Source organism: Bos indicus x Bos taurus, chromosome 19, assembly GCF_003369695.1.
Source record: "Bos indicus x Bos taurus breed Angus x Brahman F1 hybrid chromosome 19, Bos_hybrid_MaternalHap_v2.0, whole genome shotgun sequence".
Classification (NCBI taxonomy): Eukaryota; Metazoa; Chordata; class Mammalia; order Artiodactyla; family Bovidae; genus Bos; species Bos indicus x Bos taurus.
In genome coordinates, this window is record NC_040094.1 from 38,362,888 (window position 1) to 38,382,436 (window position 19,549).

The following is a 19,549-nucleotide window of genomic DNA, read 5'->3' on the forward strand; positions in this document are numbered from 1 at the left end:
TTGCGGCAGTTCAGGCCAGAGGGAGTGCGATGCGGTGCTGCACCCTAGGGGTCAGACTTAGCTCTGTAATGATCCGTTGCTGAAAAGGTGTCTCTTGATCTTGATGTTTGTGTAGTTGCTTTTTGGTTTTTTTTTCTTTTAACTTTGCTTCATTAAGTACAGAAGGGGCTTTCTTGGTAGCTCTGCTGGTTAAAAATTGGCATGCCAGTGCCTGCCAGTGCAGGAGATGCGGTTTCAATCCCTGGGTCAGGGAGGTCCTCTAGAGGAGGAAATGGCAACCCACTCCAGTATTCTTGACTGGGAAATCCCGTGGACAGAGGAGCCTGGCAGGCTGCAGTCCATGGGGTCCCAAAGAGTCAGACACAACTTAGCGACTAAACAAGAAGAAGAAATGCAGAAAAGAAAACGTTTAATAAATCCTTTTTTTGTGTGACTGTATTCACTGTTCCTCACCGTAATTTCATTTAAACTTATAATTTAAGTTTTGTGGATTCTGCTGAATGAACTGTTTTTGCATTTCTAATCCTGATGACCTAATAACAAGTAAAAATTAAAACTGCTCTACAGAATGAATGGCTTATAGGGTTTGTCTATCCTTTCCTCCAGCAGTATCCAGCCAGAGGCTTATCTTTGTGACTCTTCTTGGTCCTCATTTCCTGAAGTGACAGTGTGTTCAGAGATCTTTATTAAATTTTGCAGCAAGTAACAAGTTTTTCCCTTATGTATTACAGAGTCTGATGGTTACCTAGAACGTCATAATACTGTTTTTAACCAGAAGTATTTTATTTTGATACATGTTATGATATCCTAGACTAGTAATGATGCATAATAGAGGGCAGTAGGTAGATTGCCTGTGTCTCCTACAGATGCCTGCACGAGATCTGGATCTGAGCTCCTCAGGAAAAGGGAGGATACCAGCAGCTGAGGGGTTATGTTAAATTCTGCCAGAGGGAAATGTTTAATAGAGAAAATTAGGAAAATATAGTAAAATATAAGTAGTTTGTATTAATGAAGACTCTGAATATGTTCGCTAAGCTACAAAAATATTGTTATTCTTCTGTAGATCTATAACCATTCACATATGCTTTGTTTTATCTTACTTTTATGTTAATTTAAAATTAGATTGTATTCTCTGGTAAACACATATTAACTACATAGTAACCCATGTGTAGGAAACAGCTGCTTACGGTAATCCATATTTAAAAAAAAAATGTGAAGGTTCTTTTCAAAGGTACAATACTAATTTGATAAAAGCAGTCAATTCTTTGATATTAGTGGAACTTTGTATTTCTTTTTGTCTTACTTTTTGCCATTGTTTTCATACTCCCAAAGTGTCTCTAAAAAAATTCATCTTAGGAAATGGAACATAAAGATGTTGGCTTTGAAATCTGGACTTCATGAAAGAATAGCATTTGTTTGGATTCTGGTCTGTGCCACAAATCTAAAACACACCCACTTCATGAGACTTCCCTGGCAGTCCAGTGGTTAGGACTCTGGACTTTTACGCTATGTCCTGGGTTCAGTCCTTGGTCGAGGGAACTAAGATACTGCAACCCATTCAACTTGGCCAATTTCAGCTGCTGGTCCACAGGTGAGGTTTTCTGGAAATCCCTATAAATAAAGATTATTTCTGTTTATCCTGCTCAGTGTGTTTCCTGTAATAAATCGTTCAAGAAACTCTGGTCCCTTCATGAACATATCAAGATTGTCCATGGATATGCAGAAAAGAAATTTTCCTGTGAAATTTGTGAGAAGAAATTCTATACCATGGCTCATGTACGGAAACATATGGTTGGTAAGTTGCTTTTCTCTAACACCTATAATTTTCCCTTGTTCTTTGGTGTGTCTTATGCTTCGAAGTGGGCAGCATATGAGACATGGCCTTATTTGAATCAGTTTTGACTTGTTGAAACCGAATGCAACATGTCTTCAGTAAGCATCACCAGACTGGATGGTAGTCTTCCACACCCAGGGAAGCGCGCTTTCTTTTCAACATTGTTCTTCTTTCACCTTTGCTGTTACAGCCTCACAGATTAGAGTGCAGTAAATTAAGATGTCCTTACAGTAGAACGTATCTCTTTTCCAGTTTGAGCCTTTTGGTGAACTGATTCTGAGTGTAAGTGCATTCTGTGTTGCAGCACACACAAAAGATATGCCATTTACCTGTGAAACCTGTGGAAAGTCATTCAAACGCAGCATGTCACTCAAGGTGCACTCCCTGCAGCACTCTGGAGAGAAGCCCTTCAGATGCGAGGTAAGGCCTGGCTGCCCCCGGGCCCAGGTGTGGGGGCTGGCTTGTGTGTGTGTACGTGGTGAGCAGGGGAAGAGAGGCATGCATTGTGCAAGGCGCAGACTGCGTTTCCACAGAAGCATCAGACCCATGTGCTGAGCGCTGCGTGTTGTTAGCTCACTGCTGGGTAAAGAGCAGTCATTTTTAACACAGCGTTGACTTTCTTAGATTAGGTTAAAGTTGGGACTAACACGTGGTGACTTATTTTACTTTTCTCACTAATTCAGAGAAGTTGGATATACTTCAGTGATAATTATTTAAGAAATGTTCCCTTTTATTAATAACTCAGCTGGGGAAATACAGCAGACAGAGCCAAACAGTTGACACAAGCAGGTTCTATTTTGAGTGTGAAAAATAAAGCTAATCTCAGACTATATAGGGTGGGTGCAAGTAAAGCTGCTCTGCCTGGCATTCAGAAGTCTCCACTGTGTCCAATGCAGAACTGTGACGAAAGGTTTCAGTACAAGTACCAGCTCCGCTCCCACATGAGCATCCACATCGGGCACAAGCAGTTCATGTGCCAGTGGTGCGGCAAGGACTTCAACATGAAGCAGTACTTCGACGAGCACATGAAAACACACACTGGTAAGGAGTTCTTGAGAAAGGTACAGATGTGTCTCAGGCGCTTATTGATGATCACCTGTGAATCTGTTTACTTAAAATTCTAAACCACAAGCCTGCATCCTAAGTGCAAATGCCGCTTTACATAAATCTGATATTGAACAGTGCAAATTTATAATATTGAAAAATTAAGCTTTTATCAATTTATTTTATTTCAAAAAGTATTGTTAGTGCCTTTTAACTGTGAGTTCCTTCAAGGTGATGGACTCTTTATTTGGGGCACAGGATCTCCTGAAATTGTATGAAACTTATTTTGTGTATGTGTATATGTTATTTTTCTGAGGAAAGGATTCTAGGTCTTTAAAAAAATGGAGGATATTGACTGCTTTTAGCAGAAAACTCTCTCAGTATTCTTAAAGTTTGATTGGAATTGATTTACCAAAATTCACTACTTTTCATGAACATAACCATCAACTGAGGTTAAATAATGTTTTAACTGCTTTATGTTTTCAGGGGTATATGCTTCATAGCATAGAATTGTCTTGTAAGCATTTGATCACCCAGCCTTCAGAGAGCTGGTTAGAATAACAGCCCAGTGTAAACACTGGGGCATTGTATCTCCATCTCATCTTGATGCTCTGGAATTAGATGTCTTTGCACAAACTGAACAGTATGAAACATTTTTCAAGCTTTTAAATAAAATCTAATCACAGAATTCTAGGTTTTATTAGTCTGCAAAGTAGCAGAGCTAGAAAGAACCACAAGAGATTATCTAGCTTAGCCTGCTTACGAGCGGTGAGGAAATTCTGCCCATGTCTGGGTCTCTCTAGTTCCCATTTCTATATTTAAAGCCCAAGGAAGAACGCCTGCCTGATGGGCTTCTTTCCCCTTCAGAGCAGAGCACCTCAGATTTTAAGGAATAAGCTAGAAGAAGAGAAGAGCTAGAGCTAGAGCATGAGAGAAGTTTAAGTAAATTACATTTCAAAAGGTAATGCTAACTTTGAAGCCTAAGCAGATAGCGGTATATATCAGAGTATTTAATAGATTCTCCCCTTAAAGTCTGGTGGTTCTTGGATAGACTCTCAGTTCTGAGTCAGTTTTAGGGCACAGTTTTTGTTAATTCAGCAGGAAACTATTCAGGAGAAAGTAAGTCTTTTGATGGCAGAAGCTGCTTCACACTCACAAACAGCGCCTGGCACATGGTAGACGCCCAGTCAGTGTCTGCTGCAAGCCTGGAAGGGTCCACCGTGTGAGCCGCTGCCTCTGCGCCCACCTCTTCCCTGCCTGTCTCCCTGTGCTGCTTCCTCCCTGGACTTTCTCCCCCGCTTCTCCTCCTGTGTTTCTCCCTCTTTCTTCTTTCTCCTTTGTCCTTCTTTCTGTTTTCAGGCCCTTAAATGTCCAGAGTATGAAACTGAAGTGTACATTTCATGATTAATGTATTTGTTGAATAAAAACAAAGTTTTATATATTTAGCATATTCTTCTTTGACCAAATAGGCAACCTGAACATTTCCTGTTTCTTCTAAAGGAATATAGCCACTTATATTCACTTAAATGTTTATTCTTCTCATTAAAAGTAGTAGTACATACTTATGAAAGTATATTAGAAAAAATGAAAAATGCAATGCTCTATAATCTTTATCAGTGAGATCACTACTGTTAACATTTTAGCATATGTATTTTTTAAATTCTGTGATTTTTTTAATATATATACAGATACTGTGAAAAACTTTATATATATATATATATAAATATATATATATGTGTGTATATATATATAGTAATAAAACCAAAGTTGGGTCTTTATGCTCTATTATAACCTACTTTTATTTTACTGTATTATGTCATTAACAGTAATATCATTTTAATGGTTGTGTAATAATAGCCCTTATAAATTTGTTGTAATAATAGCCATTATTTATTATGCACATATATGCCAAGTATTATCTTAAGCACTTTGCATACATTATCTCATTTAATCAATATAACCTTTACCATGGTCCTGTTAAGGACATTATCTCCATTTTACTTAACTAGTCCCCCATTGGACATTTAGGTTTTTCCAAGTTTTTTTTACTGTTACAAGTATTAATAGTACTGTGACAAACAACTTTCTGGCTAACACATCCATGATTATTTTCTTAGATAAATTCCTGGGAATGGGATTATTAGGGCAAAGGTATGTGTGTATTTTTAAGAATTGGTGGTATGTATTACCAAATAGCTGTCCATATACACTCTTAGCGGCTGTGCCTGAAAGCACTCATTTTCCCAACCCTGTCCAATGTAAATAAAATAATTTTTGAATTAATAGGTGAAAAATGGCTTCTTTTTGTGTTAATTTGTACTTAATTGCTAAGTAAGATGGAACATTTCTTTCAGTACACTTGTTGGGTATCAGTGTATTTTCTTTTCTGAATTGCTTGTGCCTTATTTGTATTCATCCTTTCATTGCAATGTTTGGCTTTTTCTTATTGTTTGTGGTAGCTCTTTATATCATAGCTCTTTGTATATATTTATGTCCCCTGGATCTTGTTTAACAGCAGTATTAAAATACTTCCCCCGGTTGGTCATCTGCCTTTTAATATTGTTTATGATGCTCACACTGGGAAGGCACTGCCACTCACTAGCAGTGTGGCCTTACCTGAATTATGCAACCCCTGTAGGCCTCTGGTTCCGTTGGTATCAGTATTAAATAAGGATGGCAGTAGTACCTTGGAGAGGACCCAAGAAGGGTTAGCTTTTACAGAAGAAAAAATATAGCTCTTTTACGGCTGGTTGGAACCACTTGTAGAGTGTGTTTTGGTGGGGATTAAGGCCATTGCAGGAACTGACATTGATTGGGCTATTTCTTTGCAGTTAAACAGAAGTGAGGCAGATCTTATCTAGGGAGGCGACCAGCCCTCAGGCAGGGTTTCCTGGGATGGTGTGGACACGGGGTGAGTTCAACATAGAATAATTGCTAATTCTCCTTGTACCAGGCATAGTGCTAAGTACCTAGAGATACAGAATGAATTAAGGCCTGGTTTTTGCCCTTAAAAAGCTTATAGTCCAGTGATAGTAATGGTAATAATAATAGTAGTAGTAGCAATAAAATGCATTGAATGTTTACTGTGTATCAAATACTGTTGAATTTGATCAAATACTCCTCAAATTTTTAACTTATCACAGTAACCTATTATTATCTTCATTTTTCAGATGAGGCTTAGAGAGTAAAGAACTTGTCCAAGGCAATCTGATTCCAGAAACACATACTTAAGTTATTCTGATACAAATTTAAGGAAGCAAGTAATAAAATGGAAGGATACACAGGACATCATGAGGGCAAAAAGCACCATCCCAGAGTCTGTTCTCAACTTCCAGAATTTGTCAGCGTACCCAGTCAGGATCAGAGGGATTGATCTGTGCTAAATAGTCTTTGTGTGTGTGTGTGCTAAATAGTCTTTTTGTGTGTGTATGCTAAATAGTCTTAATGATGTATTAATAAAATTGCTAATTTACAATGAAAAGCCTGAATGATAGGTGGTTCAGAACTCTTATGTTCTTTGGTCAGAATATACTTTGCCTAAAATAAAATTTATATTAGTTGCTAAATTATAATCACAAGATTGTCAGGGACAGGAAATTATAGGCAAGGAAGGTAATTGAATGATCTTAATGGTGAGTCCCAACCTTCATTGAATTCAAGAAGTCATCAGTTCCATGACAAAGCTAAGTTTATATATCACTAAGAAAATGCTGCAAATTAAAGAATGAAATGCCATCGATTGTTATGGTATATATCAGTTTCACAGATGTCAGTATGGGGGGAATGCATGTCTTAGAATTAACTAATATTTATTTATTGATGTTAAGAATCTACTCAGTGGGGTTACTGTAATGAACAAGGTTAAAATAGTCCCTAGGTTCACAGACCTTATTGTCAGATTAGGGTGATAGTGATAGACAATTAAGGCCTAACAGTGGTTTGGTGATGAGAGCATAGTAAGTACAACTAAATGAAACTGGCTAGAATTTGATGAATTAGGGGAGGAGAAGAGGCAGGGAATATGATAAGACATGATACCTGAGAGCAATAAGCAAGTATTGGATCACAGGATAAGCCACGTAGAAAAGTTTGAGCTTTATTCTGAGGACAGTCAGAAGTCCTTAAATGGTTTTAAGCAGAGTGTGACACAACTGTCTGAAAGTTCACTCTGGCTTCACAGTGTGAAGAGTGGACTGATTGGAGGGTGGGGGCAAGAATAGATAAGCTGAAACCAGTCAGATGGCTGTTGCAGTAATCCACGTGAAGGACTGTAATCTTATGGTAGGCCAGATGTATAGATATACAGATTTCTGATGCTGCTCATGGATACTCATAAGCAGACTAGAGTGGTTATGTTTATTGGCCAGATCAGTTTTTCCTTTGAACAGTGCAGAAGACAGCTAACTAGCCAAATTCTTGCTCTCTTTAATCTTCCCTGCAGATTCTCTCTTCGTTTATATTGTGTGTTCTTCAGATTCACTATAATACTATTTCTTACAATTAGGTTAGCTTTATCTGTATGTAACAGGTCACATCATAAGGTGTATTGATATATGTGTTTCTAGTTACCCTGATGGACTTAGATGTTAGTACCTCCTCCAGCCACCCATTTACTAGCATTTCCTTAAAATGGGACATTGTACAGGTGGTTGATTTCAAGTATTATATTTTTATTTTTCCTTGTTTCAGCCTCATTGTAATCTTGCCTTGAGGTTTCAGGGAAACTTTATCATCAGTCATTAGCACAGTTAAAAGATTGGGCTTAATAAATAATGAGAGTTAGAGTTAGTTGAAATTGTGGGTGTATGTCTCGAACAGCAAATGTGGAAAATTTGGTAGGACCTCAAGAAATGGATAAAAGATTAGTAAGTAGTAAAAAGGACTCATTTAAATTTGAATACATGGATTTGTGGTAGACCAATTCTAATAGTTTTTGATCTATCTGTAGCAAATCATTATAGCCTGGAAGACTACAAATGAGAGACGATTAGAGCAATCCAGTTTTGGAGCCAGGTTTGAACACATAACAGAAAGTCCATATATTTAGTAAACTTTCAGTCAGTAAAATGTATAGTGAACCAACAAAGTGATTAGTGAAATGGAGAGTGTTTGCGTGTATTAGATTAATAATCAAAGATTAGGTCCTTTGGCTCTGGTTCCATATGGCTGTTGGGAATGAAGAATGTTAACTCTGGAGAGTCAAGGAGGAAAGGGTCAAGGGGATTAATAGGTTATCAAATAGGTGTGCTTTTAAAACATTTTATTATACAAATAATCATGTTTATCTTAGAAAACAGGAAGTACATATAGGCATAAAAAAGAATAAAAATCACTCATAAACCCATTATCTAAAGATAATCAAAAAAATAAATAAATAAATAAAGATAATCACTTGTAACATTTGTTGTATTTTTTTCCATATTTTCCTATATGCATTTTTCATTAAAAGTGGATAACACATACATACATTTTCATAACTTGCTTGTTTTATTTAATAGACTATAGATAATAGATTATAGGTTTTCATGTTAAGAATTACATTTCTATACTTTTTAAAATATTGTTTTTAATGACACCCTCCATTAGATAAGTGTATCACAATTGATCAGTTCCATTTAACAGAGAATTTTAAGTTTTTAATTGGAGGAAATGGATTAAAAAGAAGGAAAGCAAATGGGTACAGAATGTATCTAGAAAGATGAATGTGAATCACAGTGAAGAGTGGCAGTGATTGAATAATGAAAGGTAGGAAGATAAAAGAAATATTCTAGTCAGCAGATAGTACTGGTAACAGTGGAGAAGACTGGTCTGTCCTGACAGTTCAATTCAGGCTTCAGGAAGTGAGGGCAATTCTGGCTTCCATTGAAGGGGAGGGCACCAGGAGATTTCCGTTTTCAAAGGCAGAGAGAAGTAAAGACTGCAATATGGATAAAGAGGTGTTTGCCAAAGGGTTAGAAGTCTCAAAGTGGAGGAAAACAGTAAGAAAATAACATTCCTTTGTGTGTGCAGGAATGCACAAAGCATTGGGGTATAAAGTGCTGTGGTTTTTGTGTCTGGAGCCATTCTGCAGAATTTTAAATCCTGCCTCTCCGCTAGCCATAGAATCTTTAGCAAGTTTCTTAATTTCCTCATCAGTAAAATAGGGATAACAACATACCTCCCTCATAAGGCTGTCAGGATCACCAAAGGTTAATGAGATGTTAAGTGATTAGAACATAGTAAGTAATACTGCATATTAGAACAATATGCAGTATCTTTTATTTATACTGAATAGAATAAGGACATCTGTTAGAAAGAAAGGGAGCAGTGATTGAAGTGAGAGCAAACTCTTGTAGCAGGAGCTACAGTAAAGATAGAAGCTACATACGCTGAGCATTGAAGGAATTGACAAATACAAGCACATGGTCACTGAAGCACATGTGTACAGGTACTGCACACCGTACCACAGCATTCTGGGTGAAGTGATCACAGACACGTATTTTTGTTTCTCCCCTATGACCTGGGGAGAGGGGCAGGCAAACAGCATAGAATAAGCAGTAAGTCCACTATGCAGTAAGTCCAAAGGAAAGCTTAAAAATGAATCCCTTAGAACCCAAACCCAAGTTCCTCCCTAGGTGCACTTAGAATTATGGGGTTTTGTTTCCTTTTTGGCTCCCTATCCCAAATGTTCTCCACCAAGAACGGTAGCCTGCCTGTCAATCCTCCCCACACCCATGGGCATTTGGAAATGGTATGGGGACATTTTTGATGGTCAGAATTTCTTGGGGGCATTTAGTAAACTGGAGCCAGGACCACTGAGTGCTCTTCAGATATGCAGACAGTCCCATGTGATGGAAAACTGCCTGCAGAGAAACACTGCATTGTGAAATCCATGTTGTAGGGTGAGTCAGTCCAGTATTTCCCCAAATACCAAAAAGTAAGCCACATGCGAAGCCTTAGCAACGAGGAGACATAAGGAGACTCATTTACTCCATGGGACATTTTCAGCAAAGTCCTGCGTTGTGTTGGAATGCCAGAAATTGCTTACAGATCAGCTGGCCTAGCTTAAAGGCAGAGATTCATCTGTGGGCTTAGTCCTCTTGAGCACAGGAAAGCCATCCGACCACTTCTTCCTGTAGGATGTGGGAGATCACTTTTGTAGATGCCTTTTTTTTTTTTTTTAATCTTTTACCCAAGCCCCGATGGTAGGTTGTATATAAGTTTTAGTTGTGTCTGCTGTTTTTTGTGAAGTCCCAACTTTGGGGGACTCTTTCATGACTATCCGAATATAATATGCAGTAAGGGAGAGGAGTGGTAACCTTATTTAATATGAGGGGTAGCTGGAGCACATACTTACCGCCTAGTGTGTTAATCATGTCTTTGTGTCTGTGTTCATCTCAGGAGAGAAACCCTTTATCTGTGAAATCTGTGGCAAAAGCTTCACCAGCCGCCCCAACATGAAGAGGCACCGTAGGACTCACACAGGCGAGAAGCCCTACCCGTGTGACGTGTGCGGCCAGCGGTTCCGCTTCTCCAACATGCTTAAGGCCCACAAGGAGAAGTGCTTCCGGGTGACCAGCCCCGTGAACGTGCCGCCTGCTGTCCAGATCCCACTCACAACCTCCCCAGCCACCCCAGTTCCTTCTGCGGTGAACACCCCCACGACCCCCGCCCCTCCCGTCAGTATGAACCCTGTCGGCACTCTGCCCCCTCGGCCCATCCCCCACCCCTTCTCACACCTTCACATCCACGCTCACCCTCACCACCCACACCACCTTCCCATTCCCCCCGTCCCTCACCTGCCCCCACCTCCAGCTCTCTTTAAGAGTGAGCCTTTAAATAACAGAGGCCAGGGTGAGGACACGTTTCTGCGGCACCTGGCAGAGAAGAACAGTGCAGCACAGCATCACTAACATCCATCTCCTTAAGTGTGTTCTCCACGAGTTACGTGCCCCTGTTTGAGTTTGCAGAGAGGGGGTTGGTGAGCATTTCTGTAGCTGTCAGACTCTCAGCCTCCACCAAGAGCTTTGTCATTGTCTTGGTGAATCAGCACATCCGAGGGAGTGAACAAGAAGACCTTGAGCTCACGGAGGGAACTGTCATCTAAACCAGGGAACCACCGAAGTAAAGCCCAATTTGCTTGCATTTTCTGGTGACTTTTATAAATTTCAAATACTCAGACTTGTGGAATTTTATAATTTCATATCAGCTGATGAGGTATGCTTGCTTTTATATCCTGGACTTCTCCTCAAAGAGGGGACAGGCCTGGTTTCCTTTGTACTAATCGGGAAGGCTGTGAGATTAATCCAGAGCATTAATTGTATCACTGTGTATCGTAACAAATTATTTTCAGCTTTTGGTGCTGGCTTCAGAGTTGAGCTAGCTGTGTTTCACAGTATATCAAGCATTATAGAGAAAGACAGAAAATTTCTTCTTTGTGTAGCTCTCCTAATGCACTCTTTATTTTACTACAGAAATTATTTTAGAGTTTTTGTATAGACTTCTTTAGTAGTCTGTTTCTAAAACGAAATGTATTTCAATAAGCGGTGTAATTTTTTCAGTGTAGCTGGACCTATGTTGTAAAATAGAAAAAATTTTTATAATCATCAAAATGTGATTCTTAAAGATGCATATAACTTCTATAGTTCAAAGTTATTCTTACATCCGTACAACTCAAAGGTGCTTCAGAAAGTAGATGTATCTCAGAGGGTCTCCAGACCAAGTTACTGCAAAAAATGAGGTTTAGCTTTCAGAACTTGACCTAAGTCCTTGGTAGTTTTTTAATCTCTGCTTAACACTTGGGGGGTCTGTTAGGCTTACGGACATGCTCTATCCTCCATGTTCCGTTTGGTTCAGTTTAGTGTGTTAAATGGAATGATTTGCAGGGGGTTGAGCCTTTTCCAGGGAAGTCACCTGAAGCTGGCCTGTTTTGAAAATCTGAGTCAAGCTGTTCACCATCAAGAGGAGGAAGTTGGGGAGGCTGTTTCATCTCAGCCACGTCTCACTTCCCTCAGAACTGTGTTCAGGTTCAACCTTTGTGGGATGATAGATTGAAGTCTCCTGCTACTCTGCTTATTTTGAGGTTGCTTGTTTTTCTAGAATTGTTGTGGAAAGATAAAACAGTACATTAAAATCAAAACATGATGTTGCTAATAGTGGCTGAGAAATTTGGATAAGAACACAAATGGGTTATGACTTCTAAAATGTCTCTTGTATCAATGGATATAGTCACAACTTCAAGCTGTTCAACACAGTTAAAATTGTAGTGAGGGGAAGAAAGTGACATTTTGCTGCCCTGTCCTCTGCAAGTAATTACCTGGTAGCAGTCTTCTTGGTGATAAGAAGAGCCAGTCTCTCATTTGGGGCAGGTTTGGAAGAGTTTGGGCAACTTCTAAAGAGCATGGTCAGTCAGGGGTTCATTATAGAAAAGGCTGAGCAGAAGGGCTAACAGATTACTTTTAACTGATCACATTTATTCAGACTCAGTATAGCTAAAAGTTTTGTAATTTTTCATGTCAGTGAACTGAGTTCCAGCACAAAGTCTACTCTCTCTCTCTCTCTCCCTTCCTCAGTTTTTTTTAATCTTGAAATTTCTTCATTTTTCTTTCCTCGGGTTTTTAAATCTTTGCGTGACTCAGAACCCTGACTTTTATTTATTTTTATTTTTAACATTAAGTGTGCAGAAATATTTGCAGCACTTTTCTGGCTTATTAGCTCTGTGGTAGGAAAAACTGGAACTCTCCATTGAGGTTAAGTCCCTATTTTTAAAATGCTGTATTCTCTGCTAGCTTTTTGGTTTAATACTTCCAGATTTTTTTCTTTCTGATTATCGCCTTTATCTTCTATGGTGAGCATAGGAAAATTTGGAAGTGAGGCAGAAAAGTATCTTCAGTATCATATTTTTCTCCCTATTTTTGGATGTAACTTCTAAAGAATGCTGTTTTAAATGTTTGTATACATTCTTTGACCACTCAAGTACCCAAACCAATAAGAAAAGTTAATTTATGACTGTTCTATCTTTGGTGGCTGCCTCCCTTTACTTCCACAATTTCCTTGGCATTCCATGACAATTTGTGGGTATACACCTTTGTGTGGACATAACCATTTTTTCATGTCCAAGCTTACAATATTAAAATGATTTTTAAGATGTAAATTGAGCTTAATTAATTGGTTATTTTATTCTAAATAAATTTACAGTATTGGGCTGCAGTTCTGAATTCTAACTGGAGACTTACAGAATCAACCATTTTATGAGGTGTACTATAAATTACACACTGGAAAATCCAGTTAGTCATATTTCTTTTTTCATTCAAGTGAATATAGCCATAAAACATCTGCTACGTAGGAAAACCAATACTAAGCAGAAAATCACTACCACCCTTAATAGAAGCAAAAAAAAAAAGGATTATCTTCTTTAAAAAATGAGCATTGTCACACAATACAGTTTCTTAGTGAAATATATTATGGAACAATCTGGAAACTCAAATTTTTCCCCTAGTTAAGTATACCTTCCCTGATTTGGGGTTTGTGGTCTTCAGGAAAACTGCTCAGAATATATTGGCTGCTCATCAGTGTCAGATTACATATGCCTAATGAAATGCATTAAGAATATTCATAACAATGTTTCTGAATAGAAGAACTGCAGGATGAAGCCTTAAACATATATGTGCATCAGGTTTAACATGCTTAAGACTCGAACTCAGGGTTAAACATTTGATGGGATCCTTTACTAAGATAACAGTTGTGTGGCGTGTTCCCTCTCACCTATGGTACAGCACCCTGTGACTTCTTCAGAAATTATTACCTATTTGTTACCTGTTTATGAAAAAAAGAACTCTGGAGGAGTTTGAGTTCTCAGCCCTTCTCTGTACTTAAATTTTAAAGACAACAAAGGCCACATTTCAGCATCATATAGATATCAAATTGAGGCTGCTTTTCATGACTTAAATTTTCCTGTCTTCAAAGGCTTGTACCATTGCTAGAATTAAGACTTACTTAGAAATCCCAGCTTGAGTTGATACTGCTTTTTAATTTTCTTTTTACATTTTTCTATTCTTTCACGTAGATTTGTCATTCAAATATAAACTCTTCCTTAGCCTTAGTGAAAGGCTGCTTGCTGCTTTCTCAAATCGAGAGGGGCAGGCTTACACAGAGTTAGACTTTTACATTTGAATGAAGAAAATCAGATGAACAGTTTAAAGCATGTGGCTTCCTTTCCATGTATATTTGTGATTTGATTCCTATTTTTAGCAGGCAGGGAAGTCTCCACATAAAACTTTCCTACATAGTTCACAGTAGCCTTTACAGATCAGTTACATATACTTTTACAGTCTACCATTTACATTTTCTGTTCTAAATTAATGACTGAGCATGGACATTGCCATAGTCATACCATCTTTCTTAAACCAACATTGATTGGAAGGAAATTTTCATTGTGGTTAGAATGTTCCCTATATACACTCTCTATATATGGTTGATTGTCCCTTGTATTCTAAAGGCAAAATACTCTGAAGAGATGCTTGTAAACTTTTGATTTTCTATTTCTTGACTTTTTTTTTCAGTTTTTATGTTTGTTGAATGGATATGCTTGTTTAGCTTAATTTTTATTTCACTGGAAATTTTAAATTTTAAGAAAATCAAGCAGACATAGAAATTCATTACAGATGTGTGTGTATATATATATGTATGTGTGTGTGTATTTACCACATCTTAAAGATTTCAGTTAGTGAAATACAGAATGGTGGGTGGGATTTTAATGTTTGAAAAAAAGAGAGAAAGAAAAACTAAAGTTAGAGAAATCCTTCTGTTTGAGCTACTGTATAGAAGAGACAACTTTTATTATTATTATGTTGCTGACCAACATGATGAACATTTTGATGCTGTTCCAGACTGTATGAGAAGTATTTGATGAAAAAGGGATAAATTACATTTAGGGATAAATTACATTTTATGAACTATGTCCCATTACAAAAATCAACCCACTTGGATTCCTTCAGACTATTACAATTGAGCAAGTAAATATTGGGTTTTAATTTTCCTTTGCCTGAACCAAGATAGGAAATTTCCCAAAAGATCTTTTTTTTTTTTTTTTCCTTTTCAGGAATGAAAGGTCATTAGCCATTAAGAGATACTGGCATTATTATGTACTAGCAACACCCTAGCTAACGTGCTTCTGTCATCTGTAGCATTTGTGACAAATGACAATGACCTTCCAACCCTGGACACTACCTCGATAAAGCAAACCAGAGATCCTCTCTAGACTTTCTATGGAAGCCATAAAAGTTGCCATCAAGATATCTACTTTCATAGTTCTGTACTTTTATACTCTCTGGACTTTTTATAGACTTTGTGATCAGATCTTTTTGTCTTAGAGGATAGGTTTTGCAATATTCAAAGGAAAATCACACTCCTTGATTGTCCCAGCTTTGAAGCTGTAACTCGGTACTTTTGTTTAAAGAATTAGATAATATACCATTTATCATTTGCAGAATCGCATATCCAGAAAACAAACTTCTCTTCCTTATCCCCTAGGTAGAAGCTATACTGTTGTCAGAAACTACTTACAAAGTGGATTTCTACCTTGTTAAACTCTGTGTATAACTTGATAATATATGTATTGTCACAATGTTTCTGGAGTTGTTTTTAATTTTCTTATGACAGGTTAGTGAGTGTACATCTCTCTAATCTCTCTCGCTGCAGCTTCAGTCTCTCTCACTCTGTTCTTGAGTGCCTTCAAAAAGCCAGCATCCTGGAACATTCTTTTCCTGATCTGAATCCTACCTCTGATTATTTCATCCTCCATGACTGTTGGAACTCACCTATATTCCAGTTGATTTGTCTCTACCAGCTCGCTGAAACCTTGGGTGTGAATTTTTTATGCATTTCTGTTTTGTTCCCCCATTTAGATTACACTTTAAACTTTTATTTATATCTTGTTTCTTCATGTATTACATCTCTAATGATGAAATATTTTATCCTTATCTTACTCCTCATGTGTTTTTCTTTCACCAGAAACCAGATGGTCCTTTCAAATTAAAGGTCACTAAGTATCTCTTCCAAACATCTTTTTCTCATCTCAGTCTTCCTGAATGCCTCCCCTTTCTGAGTAAGGGATCGTGAATGCTGCTGTTGCTATACCCTCTTTCTATGTGCTCTCTCTCTCTTCTAGAAACATTTTGCAAGGTTGTACTCATAATTTTATTTTAGTCTAATTTCAAATTGCTCTCTGGGTTTATCAGAAGTCCCTTACTGATTTTTGATCGGCCTCTTTTATCCTATCCCTCAAAAACTTCCAGTTAGTTTCTCTTCTGCTTGTTCTCATCTAATTAATTTTTAAAATATTGTGGATACGTAATATATGAAGGATGTAATAAAAAGGAGGTTTCCTTGTATTCTCCATGTGATATGAGCACCTTACTGATAAAAACATTTTCATCATTGGCTCACCTTTCACGGTCAGCACTGTGGTTTGTGCTGTGTACAGGTCTCTTGCTCCCTTTCAGTTCTCCTCTAAAACTGAAAACAAATTCAGTTCTTTCAAATGAGGAAATCAGAGTAAAAGAAGGCTGTTGAGTTGAGTATGTTGGCCTTAGTCAAAATCTTTCCTTTCTGACTTGAAATGTCATGTCTCTTTCCTTAAAGTTAATAGTTCTAATACTCAGGTTTTCAAGACTAACTAATAACCACATGAAGTGGGAGTCTAAGAAGGCAGCTGTTAATAAATTCTTACTGCTTTTTATCTGGTGACAGTATGTTATTGATGGGATAGTGCAAAATTGTGAGAATGCTTAGGTTTGATAATGAATACATTCTAGACATTTGAAGATTTCCATGGGTATTTGGAATGGGAATACTAGTTTACAAAATGCAAAAAGTTGATTTCTACAGAAATAAGTAACAACAGTTTCTTGTTGTTTTAAATCTTTTTACTTTAATATGCCTTGGTAGTCCCCATTATTGCCCTAGAAGTTTGCCTCTTTTATGTGGTAACTTTCTACTGAAAGCAACCGCTTTGTATTTCTGGCTTTTCTCCTGGGACTCTCAGGCAGTACAGCAGTGGGAGTGATGGGGGGCTCACACTGAGAAGCCGCATCCCTGAGACAGACTGTTGACCTGTTTCATGTCCATGTCTGTATGAGACATTTGGCACAGGTATCAAAGGGTCTTTGCCCCGGAGAAGTGTCACCTCCACTTTCTAGTTTCACACTATCTGAGCTTCCCTGGTGAGATCAGGGATGTTACAAATTACTTGAAAATGATTTGGGGGACAGGGCAAGAAGGGGTAGGAGCTGAGTTTTCCTTCCAAAGTTGGAAGGAAGTCTGGTACTTGTGTTGTTGGGTTTGGTCAACCAAAGAGCCTGTCTCTGTAGTGGATGTGCCAGAGAGTCCAGGTGTTTCTAAATATCCAGCTCCCTTGACAAACACAGCTTCCTTCTTACCTGCCTTTTACGGGTGGAAAGGGACCGTGTGATTGCAAGGCCAGAGACTCCAACTCACATTCTGCATAGGACTAGAGGCTATGTTTAACTGCATTTGAAAGCTCATGGGGAAATACTTTATTCTCTTAGAATCTCTCACCTGACCTGGAAATACATTTCCTATGCTTGGTGATTCAACTCCTGAGACTTTTTCCAAAAGTGAAAAAGGAAGAAAGTAGGTGGCATAATTTTGGTGTTTCCTGCTAGAATTGTATCCCCAACCATACGTATGCAGCCTCAGAAGAATTCTCAATCTTCTGCAAGTTTTGAGTATGCCTTTCCCTCTTTTCTTGACATGGGCAGCGTGCTTCTGCTCCACCAGCAGTACTGGCTTTGTCCACAAGGGAGCAACAAAACACTTGAGCTTCTCTATTCTCACCTTCTAAAGCAACATCCCACTTTTAAGTCTCTTACAGAATATTCTTTCTTGGCTCCATATTTGTTTTCAGATCTTGGTTTTTAAGATGTTTCCCCATATTACTAAGTGCTCAGCCTTATGGAAACAAAGGTTGATGTGTGGGTCAGGTGTCCTTGGGGGTCAGGCATCTGAACTAAAAGCCAGAACCTTCCCTTGAGGGATCTGTCTTGTGCTAAATGCAAAGTAGGAAGGTCACCCTCCTTACTTCTTCCTCCCAAATCCCACCACCAGTATAGAGCCATCATGTCTCTGAGAAGAAGAGCGGCAGGGATAACTGGAGTAGGAATGAGGAAAGGCTTCTTACCTTCTCTGCTCCAAGCACATGTCCATTATAGCAGAGAGCAAGTCACTGGGGTCAGCTCTGCATCCTGACCTGTGGGAGGTCTGCTATGGCATCCACTCCACCCAGTTAGAGTTCAGCTCATGTTTCCTCTGTGTCAGTTATTTGTCTTCGGGCTCCTAATCCTCATCAGCTCTCTGATCACAAGGTTTGTTTGTGCTTATAGTGGTGTCTTCCTCACAAGAAGCAGGTCAGTTATCAACCAAGAGCAAACCCCAGACCCTAACTATTTAGCCTGTAGAACTGGGAGGCATTTGCACCTGAAATGGCCTTCCAAACAGGTGTCTGCCTGGCCCTTCTTCCCCAGCCAAATCTGACCCTGAGCAATATAGGTAGACAGAGGCATCTGCTTGTAACTCCACTTGATGAAAAAGAGAACTGAAGCTGTGATCGGTTTAGGTAACGGGGCCAGGGGTAACTTGTTTGTCTTTATTTTTGTTTTCCCTGACAGTACTGAAATCACTTGCACTTTTCCTCATTTCTTAAAGAAAAAATCCAGTTTGCTTGCCAGGAATTGTTCAGCGTTAGGTTTACAGAGCTTGTTGTTGAATGTTGAACATTTGTCCAAAGGAGTTTGACGAAACAGAAGCTGCTTGGTCCCTGTTCTGCCTGCTAGGTCATAAGGATTAAGGCCATGTGGCTGGGGTACTTGTGTCAAGTCCAGAAGAGGGCAGTGTCCCTCTCCTACCTCTGTGAGGGTGCAGTTGAAGGTCAAGTTGGACTCATATAGGGCAGGTACCTCTCATGCTGCAAAGAAGTTTAGAGGAGTCTTCAGTTGGGGAGGTGACAGGTAATGGGACAGGGTCTCGTAAGATGGGAAAGACACTGGGGAGGGAGAGCTGCTCGGCCCCAGGGAACCATGGTGAGGGGGAGCCACGCTTCCCTCCCGCATCTCCAAACGTGCCCAGCTTCCCGGAGTCCTCTGTATTCCAGCATCCTGTCAGATCCCTCAATGTACTGATTATCCCCCTTGTGTTAACTGTACCAATATTATTTTTTTAGCAATTGAAATGCACTTTTTTTTTTTATTTCAACTCAATCATGATTTTAAGTATAAAAATTTATAGACTGTTAAAACTACTTTTTTGTGTATTTTTAACCACTTGATGTAGCATTGTCTATTTTATTCTTGTGAGACTCTGGTACAAGATGTGCCATTTCATGATATTTCCAAGATGCTGGGCCTTTGGATGTGTACGGTAACCAATTTAATGCTAATGTTCACAGTAAAAAAAAAAAAAGTAGCCATATCCACTGTGTGTCTTCCTTCAGTTCATTTCTTCCGTATGCTCAGTTGACAGTCTTCGTAACACTCTGGCAGCCCACGAATCCTGCTGACCTCTGTATGAAAAGTAGCATGTTTTCACGGCTGCTGGCCAAAGTTAGAGTGATTAGTTCTCTCTTTTCTCTGCTGCCTGGCTCAGTGCTGATTGGTTTCAGTAACACTACTCTGTCTA

General features: G+C 38.7%; 1 protein-coding gene across 3 annotated transcripts in view; it reads left to right on the forward strand.

Annotated features, from left to right (window-relative positions):
* Window positions 1-13,065, forward strand: part of ZNF652 (zinc finger protein 652) — a 61,879-nt gene extending 48,814 nt beyond the window's left edge. For all 3 annotated transcript variants that reach the window (XM_027519571.1, XM_027519572.1, XM_027519574.1), the window contains exons 3-6: window positions 1,648-1,795; window positions 2,139-2,254; window positions 2,731-2,875; window positions 10,259-13,065. In XM_027519571.1, the coding sequence (XP_027375372.1) occupies window positions 1,648-1,795; window positions 2,139-2,254; window positions 2,731-2,875; window positions 10,259-10,770 (921 nt within the window). In that variant the 3' untranslated portion in view covers window positions 10,771-13,065. The remainder of the gene's footprint in view (window positions 1-1,647; window positions 1,796-2,138; window positions 2,255-2,730; window positions 2,876-10,258) is intronic.
* Window positions 13,066-19,549: the final 6,484 nt, after the last annotated feature.